This window comes from Galeopterus variegatus, unplaced genomic scaffold (assembly GCF_000696425.1).
Source record: "Galeopterus variegatus unplaced genomic scaffold, G_variegatus-3.0.2 Scaffold167, whole genome shotgun sequence".
Classification (NCBI taxonomy): domain Eukaryota; kingdom Metazoa; phylum Chordata; class Mammalia; order Dermoptera; family Cynocephalidae; genus Galeopterus; species Galeopterus variegatus.
In genome coordinates this window covers 619,630-643,720 of record NW_007726278.1, presented here as the reverse complement: position 1 = coordinate 643,720, position 24,091 = coordinate 619,630, and the positions used below count along the sequence as shown (strand labels likewise).

At 37.6% G+C, this 24,091-nt stretch overlaps 1 protein-coding gene across 1 annotated transcript in view; it reads right to left on the bottom strand.

Moving 5' to 3' along the window:
* CLYBL (citrate lyase beta like) overlaps positions 1–23,199 on the bottom strand; it is a 112,368-nt gene extending 89,169 nt beyond the window's left edge. The window contains exons 1-3 of the mRNA XM_008594824.1: positions 23,062–23,199; positions 19,529–19,575; positions 9,135–9,321 (exon numbers count right to left, since the gene is read on the bottom strand). Of these exons, the coding sequence (XP_008593046.1) occupies positions 9,135–9,321; positions 19,529–19,575; positions 23,062–23,199 (372 nt within the window). The remainder of the gene's footprint in view (positions 1–9,134; positions 9,322–19,528; positions 19,576–23,061) is intronic.
* Between the last annotated feature and the right edge of the window lie 892 nt (positions 23,200–24,091).

The window sequence follows — 24,091 nt, the reverse complement described above, 5'->3', positions numbered from 1 at the left end:
GCCTTATCTCTTTACAAATGACACCATTTAAAAACAAACAACAAAAAACCCCAGCACTATTTATATAGCACTTGAGAGTTTACAAAGTGCTTTTCTGTTTGAGCCTCCCAGCTGGCCCTGTGATGGGCGATGTGAGTTTCATTATCACCAACCTCATGGGACAGATTAAGAAAACTGAGGGACCTGAGATCACAGGACTCAAATTCTCTATATAGATAGTGTCAAAACTGGGAAATTTAAATGGGTTTTCTGTTGCCAAGTCCTCTACCCTCTCCACTGAACTGGGTTGCTGCTATCAAATTAAGTTACCCACAAGTGACATCCCAGACTTTACTGGCTTAGGTTCCCAAAAAAAAGCCCTCCTTGAATCTCAATTCAGAGTTATTCCTCTGGCTTCCTGAACAGTCTTTGTAAGACCCTCATGACCATGAACTCCTAACACACTGTGCTCTTTACAAATCAAATTAGAAAAAAAAATGAGATTATATTCAGGTAAGTTGTGTCTATGCTTCAATGGGTAGCCTTCTCTCAGGAGCCATTGGAGGGTGTGCCTCACCCAAACACGGAAACACACCCAGAAATAAAAAGTTCTAGGATGCAGAAAAGAGGATATTAATCACATTAGAGAGATGAAGGGAATCTCCAGGGTGGAGGGTAAGGGAGAGCTCAGGATTCCGGTTGTGCCACAGGCCTGAAGGGCAAACAGCCCAAACTTCAGGGAATCAGGAGTTTCAGGGAAGAATTTCTTCAAGAAGATAAAGCTGACAGAGTACTGGAAGCTCCTGAACATACTAAGAGGAGATTTAGATAATTAGTCAAGAGTGTTGAATCAGTGACAATCTGAATAGAAAATCTAGCCAGAAAAAAAAAAAAAAAAGATAACTATAAACTCTACCTCCATGGAAAACAATGGGTCAAGCAAAAAAGAAAAGGTTTATTACTACATGGCTCAGCTCTAAATAGTTTTTACACTAATGCTAATCTCACCAAAGTTACAACATAATTCTATTGGGACAACTGGGGGATGGGCAAGGTTCACATGGGATAGGGGTAGGATGGTGGGGGAGGGGAGATAAATCCTCATTCCCCATAGCTGGGAGTCAATATATGATGCCTGAAATTTAAAAAAAAATAATAATTTAAGTATATTATTCAGGGATATGAATATATTAGAGAAATGGATATATTTACACATACTTAGAGATATGGAAGAAAATGCCAAAGAATAAGCTAGAAGAGATAAAAGAGATTGTCTCTGGAGAGGAGAAATGAAATAATGGTTAGGGGGTTGCTTTGCTTTATGTCAAGACATTGGTGTTTTCAGCACCATGCTGTCCGAGTGACCTAACCAGCCAGCCCCTTAGAAGAGAGGATTTTGAATGTTCTCACCACAAAGAAATAATAAATATCTGAGGTGATGGATATGCTAATTACCCTAATTTGATGATACATTGTATATATGTATTGAAACATCACACTGTATCCCACAAATATGTACAATGTGTCAACTAAACATTATTACATGTTAACTAAAAATGTTTTTAAAGTTTATAATCAAAAAAATTTTTAAAGGATGGGTACTTTACTTTTGGTAATATGATAAACCACATTGTTTGAAGGGCCATCCTACTATGAAATGGATATATGTCAACAAAAGTATTTTTTAATGCATTGCTGGGCTCATAATAATGTAAGGGAATTTTCCAGAGGCCAACATAAAACAAAAGCAAAGGGCTGAAGTCTGATTTGTGAGGGTTGAGAGAAATAAGAAAACTGGGAACCAAATGCTTTTACCAGACCTGGTATCAGAACAGTAAGCCTTGAGACTACTATAAGTTGGGGAAAATAAAAGGAGACTCTCAGATTAGTAATATTTCTGACCCCCAGCAGGAGCAAACAAATTCTTTTTGGAGAAAAGTCTTCCCACTCTAGGCCCTTGGGATTCCCATGAATTAATTCTAATCAATATGGTTCATACCATGAGTAAGAGTTTGCAGAAACAACAAAAAGTGATTCTGATTCCCAAATATTGAAATTAGCAGATTCAGAATATATCAAACAGATATGCAAGAGAACCAAACAGAATTTCTAGTTGTGAAAGATATAATTTTGTTAAAATTTAAAAGTCGGAGGATGGGTTAAACAGACTAGACACAACTGAAGAGAAAGTCAGAAAATTGGAAATTAGATATAAAGAACTAACCCAGAATATAAACACAGAGAGACAAGGAGACCAAAAATATGAGAAGATATTAAGAGACAAGGAGGATAAAATAAAAAGTTCCCAAATATATGTACTCAGCATCTCTGAAGGAAAGAATAGGAAGAATGGAATAGAGGTAATATTTGAAGTGTTCATGGAAATTTTACAAAACTAAAAGACATGAATCGATAGTTATAAGAAACACAAGGCTAGCGGGTTAGCTCACTCAATTAGAGCATGGTGTTGGTAACACCAATGTTGAGGGCTGGGATCCCCATACTAGCCAGCCATTAAAGAGAAAGAAACACAAATATAGGAAACACAACTTACATCAAGCAAAAAGGAAAAAAAGGGAGGGAAAGAGGAAGGAATGAAGGGAAGAAAGAAAGAAGTCATAAATCCAGTCACATTTAGTAAAGCTTCAGTATACTGAAGACAAAAACATCTTAAGAGTGGCCTAGTTTTTCCACTGACAACAGATTTCTCAATAGCAATAATGGTAACAAGAAGACAATGAAATAATATCTTCAAAGTTCTGAGAGAAAATAACTGTCAGTCTAGATTTTTCTACTAAGCCAAACAATAAAGACATCATTCAAATAAACAAAAACTGACTGACAGTTTACCATCAACACACCTTTACTACATGAAAATTCTGAAGGATGTACCTCAGGAGAAAGAAAGATAACCCCAGAAAGAAGTCCTGAGAAGCAAGAAGGAATGATGAACAAAGAAACTGGTAAAATATGTAGGTTAATCTAAATAAATACTGTGTGTACAGAATAATAATAATATTAATCATATAAAATATAAAAAATGTGTATTTAAAAATGTAACTAAAATATTGGGCAAAAACAACACATACATCGCAAGAGAAATGATTGAGTTTAGTTTTCTAAGACTCTTGGGTAGTCGAGGAACAAAACGCAGATTCATTTCAGGCTTTGTTAAGTATGCTTAGTAAAATTTCAAGAGTAACCCATACAAAGTAGAAATATAGTCATAAATTCTAAACCAAGATAGAAAAAAATGGTCCAAGAAAATAAATAAAAGAAAAAAGTCAAGTAATCTCTTAAAAGGCAAGAAATATGAGTAAAAAAACATAGAACAGGTAGGAAAAATAAGACAAAATATAATGGTGTGATTAAATCCAAACTTGTCTGTAATTATACTAAAAGTAAATGAATTAATGTTCCAGCTAGAAGACAGAGATTACCAACATGGATATAAAAATTTTAAAAACAAGAAGAAAACATATGAGGATACTTCAAAAAGTTCGTGAAAAAATGGAATTAAAAGATAATACAAATCTTTCTGTGAACTTGTTGAAGTACCCTTGTATTTAAAACAAAGATATGGAACAGCTGAAAGCAAAAGAATGAAAATGATATACTGGAAAAATGCTAACCAAAAGAAAGATGGTGTCACTATATTAATATCAGACAACATAAGCTTTACAGTGAAAAGTATTACAGGGATAAAGATAGTGCATAAGAATAGATGATTCAATATACCACAAAGATGTAATAATTCTATGTTTATATACACCTAATAACATAGGCTCAAACTATCAGCATCAAAGATTGATAGAACTACAAGTGGTAAAGGGCCACAAAAAATGATTACACTGTGTAATGTTGAATATACTAATTATGCTGATTTGAGCATCACATATTGCACACAAGTATTGATATTCAACTCTGTACACCACCGATGTGTATAATAAACTATGTTTCAATAAAAAAAAATTGGTAGACTACAAGGAGAAATTGGCAAATTATCCATTGGAGAGTAGATTTCAACTAGCCTCTTTCAATTATTGATACATCAAGCAGATGAAAATCAGTAAAGATCTGGATATTTGAACAACATAATTAACAAGCTTGGTTTAATGGAAAATATATAGAACCCTGCATCTAATAAATAGAAAATAAACTTTCTTCTGGGCTGGCTGGTTAGCTCAGTTGGTTAGAGCACAGTGCCGATAACACCAAGGTCCAGGGTTTGATCCCTGTATCAGCCAGTCATCAAAAAAAAAAAAAAAAAGAAAGAAAGAAAGAAAGAAACATTTACAAAAATGGCTCCTGTACTAGGCCATGAAGTAGAGCTCAGCAAATTTCAAAGAATCATCATCATTCACACCACACTCTCTAACCACCAAGCAACTATGCTAGAAGTCAGCAACAAAAACATAAATTTAAAAAACAAACTCCCATACACTTGGAAATTTAAAAATTCGAAGTCCCTGCTACTCAGAGTGTGGTCTGTGGCCCACTCTTGGTCCACAGGATCTTACCATGCCACTATGAGGTAAGTATGACATGAAGAGTGAGAATTCAGAAACGTCTATAGCACTTTACATTGCTGTGACATTCACACAGCATTTAATTTTTCTAGCAATTTGTTTTTATTGTATTTTACAAAAGTTTTGGTCTACAATGGATTGGAAATGTAAAAAAAAAAAAAGGAAGAAAGAAAATTTAAAAAGCAAACAAAGCAATAAATAAAAATAACCAAACTGGTTCTTTACCGTAGAGTTTGGGAAGCACTCTTGTGTCTCAGGGTTCAAGCAACAGGTCAAAATGGCAATTAAAAACACTGAGAGCCAAATGATAATAAAAAGAATGTGTTCTTATAGACCTATCTTGTTGGATTCTGACTCCTCCAGGTTGAAGACCATGCAACCATCTTTGTATCCCTCCAGCCTGCCATGTTGCCTACTTGAGTAGTTTAAACATTTAAACTTAAGTGTTAAATAAATTAAAATAATTATTCAAACATTTACTCAACTGAAATAGCAGCCTTAGAATCCTGCCTCTACTTCCTACACTCCTATCTTCTTGGCCTTACCCAGTGTCATGGTGATTCACTAGAAATCTGTGTATTCCTTGGCATATTTTTACTGTGGCCCAGCAAGCAATGACTTAGATAGCCCTGTACCGCCTCATGCATTTAACAATGAAAAGGAGAAGATAAGAGAGGAATGGAAGCAGTCTTTTCATCATCCATGCTTGGAAAGGTGAGCTGGTAGTGCCATCCTTGACATAAAGGAGCTACTTAAATTGGATTAGTAGGACAGGATTAGAGCCTGCTGGAAGGTATTATACACTTATAAACTGCTTTATGGAAACTCCTCTTGTTTTCATTATAAGCCCACACTCCACAGAGAGTCAATCAAATGAAATATGGAATTAGTCTATTAATAAAAAAAAAGAAATAAAATGAGATATAAAATGAGTGACTATGTCTTAATAATTCCAGGAAAGCTGAATTAGGCAATAGTTCAATTTACCGAATTATAACTAGAAAATCTAAAATGAGAGTTTTAAACAGGGATTTCTTCCTAGTAAGAAATAAATTCACTAAAAATGATCTCTATCACCTCCATCAGGGAGCATAATATTCAAATAAAAAACACAATTAAGTGCTGACATCAAAACAGAAAAAAGAATAGGAGATATGTGAGAAGTTTCAGACTTACCCGGACATTTCAAATGAATTGAAGTCCCTAGATCTAAATGAATTACAATCCCAGGACATTGAATTAATTTGCAGATGTAAACACAGAACTACTGTCAGTAACCTTTGAAAAATCATGGAGAACACAAAGTTGACAAAAGATAAAGAGAAGCCAAGGCAATGGATTTCCAAGAAAGTGGGAAAAGGTGAATTATGGAATACATCAACAGGTGAACTTGAGGCTGACTCCTGGCAAAAATTTTAGGAGATCCAAACCTTCCTTGGTTCTGCCATTTAATGGCAATGTGACCTTGGACGTATTTCAAAACTTTTATATAAGGATTAAATGAGATAATACGTGTAAGTAATAATATTGTACAAGGGTTCTTCAAAAGTTCATGGAAAGATTCATATTATTTTTTAACTCTATTTCTCCACAAACTTTTTGAAGTACCCTTGTATATGTAATATGGCACCTATTACACAGAAAATTCTCAGAAAACCATTTTTACATTTCCAGCACATCAAAAAGAGGTGGTAACAACTAAGTACTGACATGAGTTCATCAAGAAGAAGCCTCATCTGCCTGACCTCATTTTTCCGATGAGGTGGAAGTACAAGGTGAGAAGATATTTCTAGACTGGTAGATTGGGAACATATCTTCACTTGAAAAGGAATTTGATAAAAATCTTATATTATCTTTATGAAAAGATTGGATTTTAGTAGAGTTAGGTGACTGAATAACCATATTCACAGTATTATCCATGAACTTGACTTCTCTGTGCCTCAGTTTCCTTATTTGTAAAAGGAGTGTAATAATAGTACCTCACTGGGTTGCTGTGCAAACTACAGTGCCTGAAATTTAGTCAGCACTCTATAAATCCTTCTATATAACAGACATTTTTAGTGGCAAGCTTGTGCAGCACTTGGCTCCAACCTCTTCAACTTTTCCATCAGAAACTTGTTAAATTTTCATATGACGTGTTTGGCAAATTCTCAAATGATATAAATGCCGGATGATGAAATCAAAATCCAAAAAGAATTTGACAGGCTAGGACTATGGAATGAAATATATGAGATGAAATTAAGTCCTCAATAGAGATTTTAAGAAGAAAAAATTCTTATACAAGTACCAGTCTGGCTCACCAGGACCTTCTGTGGATAAAAAAAGGCAATTCTAGTTGACTCCAAGCTTAGCGTGCATAAAAGAGAGTGGCTAGCAGTTAATGCAATGTTCAACGGCATTAGAATTGGAATGTCCTAATGAAGATGTCGTGTGGACATATACTCCAAGATTGTGGGCACGACATGCCCATCATTTTCTCTCCCCTTCTCCTCCTTAGGTTTCTCCTAAGTCTTAGCTCAGCTGCCACTACCGTGGGTATAACGGTGGCTTCAGAACATGGATAAACAGTAAGGAAATGTAAGGCAGAAATGGACCATATTTCCAATTCATCTGGGTGGCAGGAAACATCTCAGGTGGGCATAGGAAGATAGCCTCAAGATTTGCGAATATAATTAGAAGTTTATCAGGTACCTAATGGCTCACTGTGCCACAATTTTAAAATAAATTCCCTTCTAATTGTGATTACTACAGGATTTATCTTATTTATTTCCTATAGGAAATCAAACTACTCCCGGGCATTTTATCAACTGTTTTTCATAATAATTCCTGTCTGAGACAAAAGAAGATATTGTCTGCCTACCATATACACATGAAATTGAGGCAAGGAGGCAAAATGAATCGCCCTGGGTCACACAGAACTGGAATTATGACTTGGCATCTAATCTTAGGGTGTACTACATGAGGTGTGGGAGGGAGCTTCATGGAATCACATTATATTCTTCAAAAAAAGGCCTATTTAGGGCCGGCCCATAGTGGCGCACTCAGTAGAGTGCGGTGCTTGGGAGTGCGGCGGTGCTCCCGTCGAGTGCTCGGATCCCATATAGTGACCGGTCCGCTCACTGGTTGGGCATGGTGCAGGGGCGACACTGAGGGTTGCGATCCCATTGCCGGTCAAGGTATGGGCGTGACACCGAGGGTTGCGATCCCGTTACCGGTCATGAAAAAAAAGACAAAAAGGAAAAAAAAAAAAAAGACCTATTTACCTTAATCTCTGGGTGAAATATTACTTGTATTTTCTTTGGCACATGCCAAAGATGTTGAGTAGATGCTTTAGATTCCACATGCTTATTCTAATCCTTTTCCAAATACTTGGAAAGCCTTGGTTTGACCATTAGAAGGATGCTAGAAATTAACTTTTTTTTTTAATTAAGGCAAATATTTTTTTGCTAGAATCTCCAAGGAAATAAATTAATACAGAAAGTTATATAGTACAGCCACATTATTTCAGATCACTTGGGGCAAGAAACTATCCAAACAGGCATAAATCCAGATGCAGCTTCCTCTGTCCTCCAGCCCCACAATGCATTCCCAGCCCTACCTCATTGTCTAGGGACCAGGTAGACAAAGGTTGAGTGAAATCACATTTTTTTTTCCTTTTTGTCTTTTTTCATGACTGGCAACGGATCGCAACCCTCAGTGTTGCGCCCGTACCGGACCGGGACCAGCAACGGGATCGCAACCCTCAGTGTTGCTCCCGCATCTCGCTCAGCCAGTGAGCAGCCGGTCTGTATGTGGGATCCGAACCCTCGGCGGGAGCGCTGCCGCACTTCCCAAGTGGCGCACTGTAGCAGTGCGCCACCGGGCCGGCCCTGAAATCACATTTTTAACTAAATAAGTTCCATGCAAACATAAGTCATTATTATAATGACTTACATATTTCACCTAATTGTTGAATAAATCCATGTTCATTATAAAAACCTAGAAAACAAAGTTAAACAAAACAAAATGAAACAAAAAGGACCCACTATGCAACCACCTACTAAGAATCTTTTGTACCTGTTTACAAATCGGATATTTTCCAAGGCTCATTTCTCTGATCAAGCCATGAGGATTTCAGCCAGAAGTTACAACCAACCCTAAGGTGCTGTGTGTAGTTTACCATTAAGTAAGGGAAATGGTGATTCATCCATTGGAAGAATATCTTCTATTTTCTTGGCATTTGTCCCAGAAGAAATAAAACCACTACTCAATATACCCAGTCATAAAAGACGAAATAAATCCCTAACTGCACTTTATTGGTCTGAAAAATTTACATCATAATTCTAGAATTATGTAACTCACTTCCACTGACGAGCAAATATCATGGCCAAAACTGATTGAGTGTCTAGCTCCTTATCTATGCATACACGTATTCACATCTACTGAAGATCATGATTTTAAAATATATTTTGGTTGGATTCTTCCTTTCTCTCGGAGAAAAGAGACACACACACTCAGAACACATAAAAGGGCAAAAAATATATTAGTAATCAGCAAAAGATAAGTACTATAGAATCTTTCAAACAGTGAGCAAGTGCACTAAACTTAAATTCATTCCTTTTCCCCATCCTAAAATCATGCCATTACCTTCTTGTTTGCAGCCACACCATCCTCACAGTCAAGCACTGCACAATCTACATTCAGGGATGGAATCTTCTTTATTTTCTTTTCATCATTTCCAGGTACATAGAGCACTGCCCTCCGGGGAATATACTTGTGATTGGATGTGGTACTATATCCAAGCTTGGAGACATCAGCTGCTAATGATGCTTTCCTGCAGGATACATAATTGGGGTTAGTCCCGAGTAGAATTTCTATATTTACAAATTTGTGAAAAACTTTATTTTAATGCAAAATTAAAATAAAACACATGAGTAATCTTTTATTTATGGCAGAATGCATTAAAAACTAGGAAAACAATAATAACAGAAATAAAGAACCAATAAACAAAATGTCATTTTTGGCTGAGGTTTAAAAAATAGATAACACTGTTTATTGACATAATCTTCTGAGAGAAGGAGGAAGGTATACTTATTTCTTCCAGTATCAGTATGCTGTCCAAATAGCATCCACGGAGAAAAAGGTAAGAAATATATATGCAAAAGGTACTAAACAACATACTATTTACAATTATATGTAAACTAAAAAGTAAAACATAAAAAAACTATGTAAGCATTAGTCTGTGGGCCCTCTTTCTGCCATTACATCTTTTTAAGTAGGTAAATCAGTGATTCAAGTTCAATTTTAACAACAGATAAGACAGGTTGGCTACTTCTTAAGTGAGTAGAAAGGACAGTGAATGGGAAAAGACCATTACCAGCTCTGTAATTGTAAGCAACTTGATTTGTGGAAACTTCAGATTTCTCATCTATAAAAATAATAGTCATTTTGTAGGTTGTTGAGATTAAGTTAAAAGAAATAAAGCACATGAAATGTTTAACCAGAGCCTGGAAGATATTAGCTGCTTGATATGGCGGTGGGCATAACAGGAATAGTAGCAGCTGCTGTTGTTATTAATAGAGAAACTATAGTTGTCAGTAGCCCCTACCTGCTATGCTCTTTCTTTCCCTTTCCTATCATACTAAGTTTAGCCTCCTGTGGAAAAAAGAGGACTTGGTTAGCCACAGCCCTTGACTCTAACCTAGTTAGTACACAGTTTATCCTGTGAAAACAGTGCTTTAACCCATGAGATATGGTACAGGAATATGAAATCAGCTCTCATAATCAGGACCAGCTACATAATTTGTGGGGCCCAGTGTAAAATGAAAATGCAGAGCCCCTTGTTTAAAACTTATTAGGAATTCCAAGATGGCAATAAAAGAATATTAAAACAAGCGCCATGCCCTTCTAGGAGCACAAGTTGCATATCCATGAAGCCAGTCCTGCCCATGACAGATGAAGCTTTATGTCATGAAGGCTGCCAGTTAAGAAAAGGTTAAAGCCCCAGCAAACTCCTAACACCCTACTGTTTTACTTCTTCTGGATAAATAGCATGATGCTTTTCAAAAGTATGTTAGCTGTGTGTGCTCTTTGTGAATGCTCCTGACACCAGCAGTTAGCAGTTATCCTAAGTTAATGCCACCAAACCTTGTGACTTAATATATCTCAAGAAAAATCACTGTCTTTTAGGGGCCCTAGAAATTTGAGTGAACCTCCTCATTCCCTCTTGCAGCCAACTCTAATAAACTCGAAAACATGACTCAAAGTCTTATTTTTCTACCATAAGCATTGTACTATATGAGGTATGGTGAGATATAGATTAATTTTAAACATGTATATGTCTTATAAAACATTTTATTTAATATAAAATATATAATGGCCAGCTTATTGAAGAATGTCTGAAATATGTCATCATTTTTCACTGACTGAAAATACCTGGTTTATCTAAAAACGGGGAGGAAATAAAATGATGTAACAGCAACAATCACATTTTACATATTATTTACACTAGAAAACAGAATTTGCAACATATACATTTCCCTTATGAGGAAATGCTTGGGGCAAAATCTCCGCTCATCAGGATTTAGTGTAACCACACATATAAAAACCAAAGACAGGGGAAAATGGTACATTGGGAAGAACTAGGAATCCATCTTCATACCTAGACAACAATTGCACTGGCAGAATCTATCTGATATAACTGTTTTGGAACTCTGGGATCTATTGAAGGCTTGCAACTTCCAGGGAAAGGCTTGGATAATAAATTGTGGTTACTTTTGGTCAATTTCAGCTCCTAGCATCCATCCATCCTACCCATCCATCTGCCACCCCTCAGCCACATAGTAGGCAGCTGTGTACCCGTTCCTGAAGCAACCTGCACACAGCTTGAGGGAGCCAGAGTTAGTAAAAAAGAACCCTGTTCTCTAACTATTAGGGATCTGTGCTCTGACTGATGATTGCTGGTTTTGATCACAGAGGTGCAGACAAACAGGATGGGTTCCATTGTTACTGCATCTCCCTCCATTGTTGTACGCTCCTCCCCCTTTGGCTAAGGTGACTTCCAATATAGAAGGCAATGGGCCACTATATTCAGAGTGCTAAAAGGAAAAAATGAAAAAATTCTGCCAACCAAGAATCCTATATTCAACAAAACTGTCCTTCAAAAGTGAGGGAGATTTCCCTGTACAGGCCAGCCACCAAAAAAAAAAAAAGAAAGAAAAAGGGCCAGCACCTTCCCCTCACCCCTTTAGTTATTCTCTTTTCCCCCTTTTAGGCGTCAGACATTAAAGACTAGGTCATTCAAAAACAATATATGGAGAAAACTAGAAAATGACCATGCATGGCTGGGGAAGGGCTAAGAAAAGATCTGAGAAGACCTTAAGGTTACATCTCAGGCTGATCTTTGGCACAGAGACAGTGTACAACCATCAAAATAAATAAATAAATAAATAAATAAATAAATAACAACAACAAAACCCAGACAAATCCTGTGGAAGGGGAAGAATCTAATTAATAGAGTTACCACATTTTTAGATTCAACTGTCCAGCTTTCAACAGCAACAACAACAAAATCACAGTGCATACAAAGAAACAGGAAAATATGGCCCAGTCAAAGGAAAAAAAACAAGTCAATGGTAACTCTCCCTGAAAAAGACCTGGTGGCAGATATACTAGACAAGGACTTTAAAATAACCATCTTAAAGATGCATAAAGAACTAAAGGAATTTACAGAAAGTCAACAGAATGATGTACAAACAAAATGGAAATATTAATAAAAAGAGAGAAAACCTAAAAAGAAACCAAAAAGAAAATCTGGAACTCAAACATACAATAACTGAAATGAAAAATTCACTAGAGGAATTCACAGGCAGGTTTGAACAGGCAGAAAAAAGAATTAACAAACTTTCAAATAGGACAATGGAAATTATGAAGTGTGAGGAACAGAAAAAAGATTGAAGAAACATACTGAAGAAAAGTGAACAGAGCCTCAAGGACCTGTAGGACAAACAAGCAGACCACGCATTGTGGGAGTTCCAGAAAGAGAAGAAAGAGAGAAATGGACAAGAGAATATTTGAAAAATCAATGGCTGAAAACTCTCCAAATTTACCAAAAAACATAAATATAAACATTTAAGAAGTTCAATAAACTCCAAGTAAGATGAATCAAAGAGGTCCACATTGAGACACACTAAAAGCAAACTTTCAGACAACAAAGACAAAGAGAGAATCTTGAAAATAAAGAGACAAGCAAATTGTCACAAATAAGGTATCTTCAATAATATTATATGCAGATTCCTGATCAGAAACTTTGGAGGTCAGAAGGCAATGGGCCACTATATTCAGAGTGCTAAAAGGAAAAAATGAAAAAATTCTGCCAACCAAGAATCCTATATTCAACAAAACTGTCCTTCAAAAGTGAGGGAGATTTCCCTGCACAGGCCAATCACCAAAAAAAAAAAAAGAAAGAAAGAAAGAAAAGAAAAAGAAAAAAAAGTGAGGGAGAGATTAAGACATTTCCAGATCAAAAAAAGCTGAGAGAATCTGTTACCACTAGACCTGCCCTGCAAGAAATGTTCAAGGGAGTCCTGCAGGGTGAAATGAAAGGACACTAGACAGTAACTTGAAGCCTTATCAAAAAATAAAGATCAAAATAAAAGTAAATACACGATGAGCATTTATAAACATAACAACAGCTTCTAACTCCACTTTTCATTTTCTATGATATGAGACTGATTTTTTTAAAGTATTAGTCTAAAAGCTAGTATTATTAAAATATTTGGTTTGTAACCCCCACATTTTGATTACTATGTAATTTTGGAGACTAACGAATTTAAAAGAATGATTATTTTATGTCTTGAGGATGCACAATGTATAAAGATGTAATTCTGTGACATCAAAACGAAAAAGTGGTGGGGATGGAGTTGAAAAGGAGCAGAATTTTGTATGTTATGGAAGATAAGATGTTATAAATTCAAATTACAGTGTTATAACGTTAGGATGTTAAATGTAATCTCCACAGTAACCAAAAAGAAAATAGCTACAGAATATGCACAAAAGAAAAATGAGAAAGGAATTTAAACATGTTACTACAAAAAACAACTAAACACAAAAGGAGACAGTAAGGCAGGGAATGAGGAACAAAAAAGCTATCGGGCATACAGAAAACAAACAATAAAATGACAGAAGTAAGTCCCTCCTTATCAGTAATTACTTTAAATTTAAATAGATTAAAATCACCAATATGGATTAACTCTCCAATCAAAAGACATAGATTGGCAGAATGGATTAAAAACACACAATTCAACTGTATGTGTCGACAAGAGACTCACTTTAGATTCAAAGACACAAATAGATTGAGAAGGAAAAAATGAAAAAAGCTCTTCCATGTAAGTAGTAATCAAAAGAGAGCAGGGGTAATTATACTAATATCAGACAAAATAGACTTTAAATCAAAAAAGGTTACAAGAGACAAAGAAAGACATTATGTGTTAATATAAATACAGCAAGATATAAGAATTATAAACATTATGCACCTAACGACAAGCCATCAAAATACATAAAACAAAAACTAACAGAATTGAAGGGAGAAATAAATAGTTCTACAGTAATATTTGGAGACTTTCAATACTCCACTCTCAATAATGAGTAGAACAACTGGACAGAAGATAAAAAGAAAATAGAGGACTTAAACAACACCAACCAACCAGGTCATATAGACATATACAGAACAGCATACAAATTCTTCTCAAGTACACATGAGACATTTTCCAGAATAGACCATATTTTAGGCTACAAATTAAGTGTCAAGAGAGTTAAAAAGATAGGTATACAAAATAATTTCTCTGACCACAACAGGATAAAGTTAGAAATCAATAATAAAAGTAAAACTGGAAAATTCACAAATTTATGGGAATTAACACTTTTTCAAACAACCAATGGATCAAAGGAGAAATCACAGGAAAAATTAGAAAATATGTAGTGATGAATGAAAATGAAAACACAACATACTTATGAGATGCAGCAAAAGCAGTGCTAAGAGGAAAGTTTATAGCTATAAACACTTACATTAAAAATCAAGAAGGATCTCAAATCAACAAACTAACTTTACAACTTAAGGGAGCAGGAAAAAAAGAGCAAACTAAACCCAAACCTAGCAGAAGGAAGAAAATTAAAAAAAAAATAAGAGCAGAGATAAACAAAATAGAGAAAAGAAAAACAAGAGAAAATCAATGAAAGCAGAAGTCAATTCTTTGAAAAGATCAACAAATTGACAGACTTTTAGCAAGATGGGCTAAGAAAAAAAGAAACAAGACTCAAATTACTAAAATCAGAAAGAAAAATGGAGACATCACTACTGATTCTACAGAAATAAAAAAAGATTATAAGACAGTACTATGAACAACCGTATGCCAACAAACTGAATAACCTAGATGAAATGGACAAATTCCTAGAAACATAAAACCTACTAAAACTAAATCACAGTCCACGGCCATACCACACTGAACGTGCCCAATCTCGTCTGATCTCAGAGGCTAAACAGGGTCAGGCCTGGGTTGTACTTGGATGGGAGATTTCCTGGGAATACTGGGTGCTGTAGGTTTATATGTATATATAAAAAGACTAAATCATGAAGAAGTAGAAAATCTGAATAGACCTATAACTAGTGAAGAGGTCGAATATGTAATAAAAAATCTGTTGACAAAGGAAGACCGTGGACCTGATAGTTTCATGACTGAATTCTACTAAACCTTTAAAGAAGAACTAATACCAATCCTTCTCAAACTTTTCCCAAAAATTGAAGAAGAAGAAACACTTCCTAACTCATTCTGTGACTCCAGCATCACCCTGATACCAAAGCCAGGCAAAGACACTACAAGAAAAGAAAACTACAGACCAATATCCCTTATGAACATTGATAGAAAAATCCTCAACAAAATATTAGCAAACTGAATTCAGCAGGATATTGAAAGGATTATACATCATGACCAAGTGGGACTTATTCCTGAAATGCAAGGATGATGATTCAACATATGAAAATCAATCAAGATAATATATCACATTAACAGAATGAAGAGGGGGAAAAAAACCATATGATCATCCCATTATATGCAGAAAAAGCGTATGACAAAATTGAACAGCTTTTCATGATAAAAACACTCAACACACTAGGAATAGAAGCAAACTACCTCAACATAATAAAGCCATATATGAAAAACCCACACTAAACATCATACTCAATGGTAAAAGACTGAAAGGTTTTCCTCTAAGGTCGAGATAACAAGATAAGGACATCCACCTTGGCCACTTCTACTCAACATAGTACTGAAATTTCTAGCCAGTGCAATTTGGGGGTGTATGGGAGGGAATGGGGGAAGAAAGAAAGAGAAGCCATATAAATTGAAAAGAAAAAATTAAAATTATCTCTATTAGGAGATGATATGATCTTCTGTGTAGAAAACCCTAAGTAGCAGAATACAAAACCAACACAGAAAAATAAGTTATATTTCTATACACTAATGATGAACAATCTGAAAAGGAAATTACAAAAGCAATTCCATTTACAAAAGCACCAAACAGAATAAAATACCTAGGAATTAACTTAACCAAGGAGGTGAAAGATTTGTACAATGAATACTACGAATGTTTGCTGAAAGAAATTAAAGAAGGCAAAAATAAGTGGAAACACATCCCATGTTCATGGATTAGAAGACGTATTGTTATGATGTCAATACTACTAAAGTGAGCTATGGATTCAATGCAATTCCTATCAAAATCACAATGATGTTTTTTGTAGAAAAAGAAAAACCCACCCAAAATTCATATGGAATCTCAGGAGACACTGAATAGCCAAAACAATCTTGAAAAAGAAAAACAAAACTGAGGGACATATGTCCTGATTTCAAAACAATCAAAACAGTGTGGCATAAAGACAGACATGTGGGGGGTACTTCAAAAAGTTTGTGGAAAAACAGAATTGAAAGATAATACTAATCTTTCCATGGACTTTTTGAAGTACTCTCATATAGACCAATGTACTAGAATATAGAGCCCAGAAATAAACCCTCACATAATTGGTCATATGATTTTTGACAAGGTGCCAAGGCCATTAAATGGGGACAGACAGAATATATAAGAATTTGGTTGAGATCCCCATACTGGCCAACTGCCAAAAAAAAAAAAAAAAAAGAATATACAAGAATTAACTCAAAACAGATCAAAGACCTGAATATAAGACCTAAAACTTAGAAGAAAACATAGGGCAAAATTTTCATGACATTGGATCTGGCAATGACTTCTTGGATCTGACACCAAAGGCATGGGCAACAAAAGAAAAAATAAACAAACTGGACTTTATGAAAATTGTAAAAATTTGTGCATCAAAAGACCCTGTCAACAGAGTAAAAAGCAATCCACAGAATGGGAGAAAATATTTGCAAATCATATGTCTGATAAGGGATTATACAGGATAGAGAACTCCTAAAACTCATCTGTGGAGTATACTAACATTTATAAAGCAGATGTATTTCACAGGGCCTAGCTTCCAAAGCTGTATAGTTTCAAGTATAACCTAACTTTTAAAAATTACATATGGAAATGTTAAGCTTGCAAAAGAAAGGAAACTTTCCCCAGGCTAAAGTCTCTGATGTAGATAAGAATTATAACATAGCAAAATTGTTGGCTCAAGGACAGATGCCCTTGGAGCATGTTAACCTAAAGTTACTTGATTGTTATGTAAAAATACTAAGGAAATTGCTGTAGGAAAAGACAGTATTTGCTAAAAACAAGCTTTTGTTGGTGGATTGACTTAACCTTTTGCAAATTGCATTATGGAATGTCATTTTGTTATTTCACTTATGTTACCAGCTTCTATTGTTAAACTATACTTAGCCATAACTCGACCTGTGTTCCTTTTCTGTAACTTTCTGGCCTGGAGAATAAATACTGAGAAAGAACCCCAGTTCAGGGTTATTTTTCCAAGGAGGAATGCCTCTCTCTTGAGGGTTCCTGGAAAATTAACCCTTTCGGGGCTTCTCACTGCTCAGAAGAAATGGGCTTTGAGTAACCCTTTTTGTGTCTCCCTCACCCAGGGGGTGAGAGGTGACAAAGAGAGTGCAACACTCAACAGTAAAACAAACAGATTAAAAATGGGCAAAGGACTTGAATAAACATTTCTCAAAAAAAAGATGTACAAATGATCAATAAGCACATGGAAAGATGCTCAACATCACTAATCATTAGGAAAGCGCAAATCAAAACTAAAACAAGATGCCACCTCACACCCATTAGGGTGGCTACCAACAAAAGAATGGAAAACAAATGTTAAAGACGTGGAGAAACTGGAACCATTGTGCACTGCTGGTGGGATTGTGGACAACAGTACAGAGGTTTCTAAAAAAATTAAAAGTAGAACTACTATATGTGCCAGCAATCCACCTTCTGAGTATATATCTGTATTAGTCCATTTATGTTGCTATAACAAAATACGTGGAACTGGGTATTTTATAGGGAATATGAAATTTATTTGCTTACAGTTTCTGAGGTTGGGTAGTCCAAAGTCCATCTGGTGGTGGTGACAGTGACCCAGGGGTCTCAGGTTGCAAGATGGCAGAAGCAAAAAGAGCAGAGAGAGGGAGAAAGACAGAACTCTCCTCTTCTTTTAAAGCCCTCAGAACCACGCCCCTGATCACCATTTTTAATCCATTCACTACTGCACGGTCCTACAATCCAATCACCTCTTCAAGGCTCTTCCTTTCAACTACCATAATAGGATTTCCCACCCTCTTAACAGTCACAGTGGGGGGCTAAGTTTCTTTCTTTTTTTTTTTTTTTTGTCTTTTTCCGTGTCCGGCAACGGATCGCAACCCTCAGTGTCGCCCCCGTACCGGACCGGGACCGGCAACAGGATCGCAGCCCTCGGTGTTGCCCCCGCGCCTCGCTCAGCCAGTGAGCGGGAACCGGTCTGTATGTGGGATCCGAACCCTCGGTGGGAGCGCCGCCTCGCTTCCCAAGCGGCGCACTATAGCAGTGCGCCACTGGGCCGGCCCCTAAGTTTCTAATACATAAAACTCGGGGGACACAATTCAAGTGTCAGAGAGTTTTAGGGGGACATAATTCAATCCTCTGCAATATCCAAAGGAAACAAAACCAATGTCTCAAAGAGATATCTGCACTCCCTTGTTCAAGCATCATTACTCATAATAGCTGACGTAAGAAAACAACCCAAGTGTCAGTCAACAGAAAAAAGAAAATGTGTTGTTTCTGTGTGTGTGTGTGTTTGTGTGTACACAAGTATATAGGGAATATATATGGAATATTATTCAAGCTTAAACAAGAAGGAAAGCATAGGGATGAATCTGGAGGATATTATGTTAAGTGGAATAAGACAGACACAGAAAGACATGACTGCATGACCTCCCTTATTATGTGGAATCTAAAAATGTTGAACTCATAGAAATGGAGTAGAAGAGTGGTTACTAGGGATCAAGAAGATGGGGTGCAGGGTGGAGGAAATGGGGAAATGTTGGCCAAAGGGTACAAATTTGCAGCAAAACGAACAAGCCCCGGAGATCTAATTACAGCATGGTGACTACAGTTAATAATGCACTGTATACTTGAAATTTACTAAGGAAGTAGATCTTAAGTATTTTCATCACACACACACACACACACACACACACACACACACACACACACAAAAGGTAACCATGTGAGGTGATGGATATGCTAAAGCTTGATTGTGGTAATCATTCAACAATGTATATGACTATCAAAACATCACTTTGCACACTTTGAATATATACAATTTTTATTTGTCAATTATACCTCAATAAAGCCAAAAAACTGTTTCTAAAGATATTTAATGCCACATAAAGATAGTTACGGTTGTTATTTTTAAAAAGAAGATATAACATATATGCAATAGCATCTCAATTTTGAAAAAAATACAAAGGAAAATATCTAGAAGGAAATACATCAGAATGTTATTAAGGATGCTTCTGAACTGTAGAATTTGGGCTTAAGATTTTTCTGCTTCTGCATACCTTTTTCCTATTTTGCACATTTCCTCCTTATTCCTCTTATAATACGGCTGAAAACAAACCCATAAAAGCATTTAAAAGGTTTTAAATGGCAGCATAACATAGTGAAAAGCACGAGGCCGGACTATATAAAATTGCTGATATTTGACCATTTTCAACCTACAGAATAGTAGTTTTGGTTCAACCCAATGTTTTGACTAGCAGTCAGAAGATGGGGCGAGAAGCAAGCATCAATTTCTTCTTCAATGAGAAGAAACATAATACCCACCTCACACACAGGCGGAACAGCCACCTCATACAGATGAAAGCTCACCATAAACAGTAAAATAAGTAGCATGTAGATACAGTTACTATTATTATCTGGCACTTGTCACCATGTGTGCTGCTGGTCATAGCCCAGCACCAAGGATTTCGTGTCCAGTGTCTTCAAGTAGATGATAAGGTCTGCAGAGGGGTGCTTGACACAGGGCCTGCACATTCGAGGGACACATCGCAAGTTGACTTGTGAGCTCAACAAGGCCAGCTCTCTGGAGTGGGTGTGTAGGACTCATCCGCAACCCCAGTGTCCTTGTTCTCCTTGTGGAAGAGTCAAGTGTTAGTGGTGACTACAGGTAGGAGGTCATTTTTATTTATTTTCTACTTTGCCATCCTTGAGCCTTTAATCCAACCCATGACCATTGCTTCTTTTCCTCTGTTCGTCCCCTCCTTTCTGTAATACTTTCACATCCTCATGCAGGGCCTAGGTGACTATGAAAGCCTCATATTTATCCTCGTTGCCTCCACTTGGTTCCTTTGCTTGTTCGTGTGTTTGTTTACTCAGTGAGCACTTAGTAGGCACCCTATGGGCCTCCACCAGCACACACAGCAGCACCTATGTGCAAATTAGAAAAAAGGCACCCCCTTGCACCTTCCAGGGGATGGAAAAGCAAAGCGGTGCCTCCTGCTCCTGCTGCAGCATGGTTTGGAGCATGGAGACAGGCTGAAGATCAGCCCCTACTCATGCCCCTCTCCAGGCACCCTGCCCAGGCCACATCCTGCACAACTGTATGCAGTGGCCCCGAGCTGCACTGCACCAGGTGGCACTGTTGGGGAGGTGGCACAAGAGAAACAGGGCATGCTCAGAAGGTCTAGGGAGGCACACCCAGAAGAATGGCCTGTAAGACAGGGTCAGGAAAGCTTATGGCCTGTCCATAGCCAAGCTTGAGGGAAAAAGAAGATTGACAGTAACTAAGCTGTTCAGAATAATGAAAAGAAGAAATGGGTTTGAGGATTTGGGCTTCAGGCTCTGTTGCAAACTCTGAGGTCTAGAGGGGGGGCTGACACTGGGCAGGTGGCAGGAGCCCAGTCCTGGCAGTCACGGTTCTGAACGAAAAGGAGGGCTTTCCCAAGCCTCGCTCCTCCTTCCTGCTGGCGCGTCCCCTCCTTCCCCCACGCCCGGCTGTTCCAAAATCTGTTCTGCACCGGCACTGCGTTCAGCACTAACTACTGCATATTAGTACAATTGCAGTAGGTGACAAGATTGAACTTATTTTACTTTATCTTGCATATCTGGACTTAGAGTCTCTTGATAGTCAACATGTAAATATATTCAAACAATATGCAAAGCAAGGGCTTAAAATGAGTTGAAAAAAATCTGGTAGCCTTATGGTGAGTTCTCTCTACAGAGGGACTTTTCTTAGCTATGACATCCCAGAGGGGCGCCCCCTCCTGGCCTTGTTTTTGTCTTTTTTCCCTCACCAGATACCCTTAATTAACCATTTATATCACTAAAGACATAACTAGTCCCTAGAGTGATGGGGGTTCACACCTTGGGGTCCAATATAACAATCACCTGGGGAGCTTTTAAAAATTCTCAAATTCTGGACTCCATCCATGCAATTAAATTAAATTCACTGGTACTATGGCTCCCCCATCCAGGGGGGACACATTCCATGACCCCCAGTAGATGCCTGAAACCTTGGATAGTACAGCACCTCATATAGACTATGTTTTTTCCTGTACATACATACCTATGATAAAGTTTAATGTATAAATCAGGCACAATAAGAGATTAACAACAAAAAGTAATAATAAAATAGAATGGTTATAACAATATGCCAACATTACTATTCTGTACTTTGGGACCATTACTATGTCAAATAAGGGTGAATTGGAGACAAGCATTGCAATCCTGTCAATCTGATAACCAGGAAGACTACTAAGAGACTAATGGGCGGGCTGCATTTATGGCGTGGATGTGCTAAACAAGGGGTGGTTCACATCACAGGCAGAACAGGGCAAGATGGCAGGAGACTTCATCACACTACTCAGAACGACATGAGATTTAAAACTTATGAGTTGTTTATTGCTGGAATTGTCCGTGTAATATTTTTGGACTGTGGTTGACAGCAGGTAACTGAAACCACAGAAAGCAAAACCGTGGATAAGGGGGGACTGCTGTAATAGGGCCCAGGCTTCAGTATTTTTTAAGCTGTCTAGGTCCTTGTGTTGCTGCGGACCAGCACCACCAGTCTCATATCTATTCTCATGGGAGAATCTCCCACCTTTCGCAGGAGAATCAATTATCATGTGGGAGCTTATTAGAAATGCAGAATCTGGGGCCCCATCCTAGTCCTTCCTAATCAGAATCTGCATAGTGACAAGATCCCCAGGTGATGTCTGTCACATGAAAGCTTGAGAAGTGCCAGTCTAGGTTATTGATTCTCAAACCTGGTGGCACACTGGAATCACCTGGGGAGTTTTCACACACGCTCGTGCCAGAGCCCCAGCCACAGAAAGTGGGATGTAATTGGTCTGGGGTAAGACCTAGGCTTTGGGACTTTTAAAACTTGCCTACATGATTCTAATGTGCAGCCAAGTTGGAGGACCACTGCACTAGATGATTCCAGTGCAGGCACTGCCTACATGTAAGAAATTTTGCTTCAATGAAAATTTCTCTTCAGTGAATCATATGCGACCATTATGCACAAGTAGATGCTGTAAAAGTAATGAAAATTGATCATTTCAGCAAACTTGAAAAAAAAATTAATGTTTAAAGAAAAGTCTTTCTGATAAAAAAAATTAACAGACTACTAACTACGTTTGAAATAGCAGTAACCAAATAAGCTAATGTTCATTTGAGGGTCAGCAATTTAGTATACGACTTCTAAACCCAAGTTAATGGTTTCTTAGCTGAAAACTAGTACAGAGGTCTCTACTTTGGCTGCACATTACAATTACCTGGGGAACTCTGGTGGGAGGGGAACCCAGGCCATAGCCCAAACCAATTAAATCAGTCTTAGGGTGAGTCCCAGACATCAATATTTCTTTAAAGCTTCCAGGGAGAAACCAAAGTGCAGCCAAAGTTGAGAATCTCTGCAACAGGGACTACAAGTACAACCAAAGTGTCTTTCTTATTGATCCTGGAAAGGACTTGGGGTTGTTGGACATTAACAACTTCCTCTGCCTAGAAACTTCTGCTCCATAACCTGATCCACCATATTGTTCTTCCAGGGCACTGATGCCAGCCAACATACAAGCCCAAGTTCACCACGCACTTTGGTGGTCTGGGTGTTGGTGAACTCTCGACTGGGTTGGTTCCTCTGCTCAGTTCTTCTGGCCTCCTTCTCCTCTGACCTGGGCAGCTGAGGCTCCAGGGCGCCCTGATGCTGGGTTCCTCTCAAGTTCCAACCCATGCAGATAGAGAAGAAGCTTGCCAGAACCCACACAGGCCTCTAAGTCCAGAACATTGGGTGGGCAGAGCAGAACTGAGGGCGGAGGCCTGAGCTGATCTCTCTTCACAAGTAGCAGAAGCTCTCTGAAGCCAACACCAGGCAGGACATGCTGATCGAGGTTCTGGGGACCCTAACTGAGGACTACACATCTTAGCCTCACCCATGGGGGACCCTCAGCCAGAACCATAGGCTGGCGGGCTCAGGTGGAACACAGGGAAGGCCAAGGGGCTTCCAAGTTTGTCCCCCTTGTCACAGCTATGCTATCATTTCATAAACAAAAATGCATTTATCCTGTAAGTCCTAATACTTTTGAATCATTTAAATGGCAGTCCAGACTTGACCAAGAGCAGAAAATAACTTGATTTAGGGCTTTAAAAAGTTATAATGTCATTTCTTAAATTCAAAGTGGAGTTTAAAAGTAATTGTTACTAAGATAATATTAACATGGGCAGCACAATTCATTCTAAATCATTTTAATAAATGTAATTAAGTTTATCAATAAATTTTAAAGATGTACTAAACCCAGTATCAATCATGTATCCTATGCATTTGAGCTCCCCACCAGTGCCTATGTAACAGGACTTGTATTAAATACTACTCTGTGTTACTAACTGGATAGTTACCAGAGTATGTAGGTGTGAACCGCTGCCACGCACTGTGTCTTACACGCACCTCTGCACTGTATCTTCCCCATCCTGGCCCAAGACACTATTACCTTACCCCCAACTGGTTTCCCTGGTCCTCTCTGTCCCTCCTCAGTCCCTTCTCCACACCACAGCCAGACTGGACTTTCAAAAATGTAAGTCGAATCATGATACCCCTCTGCCTGAGTCCCTTTAATGGCTTTCCTGTG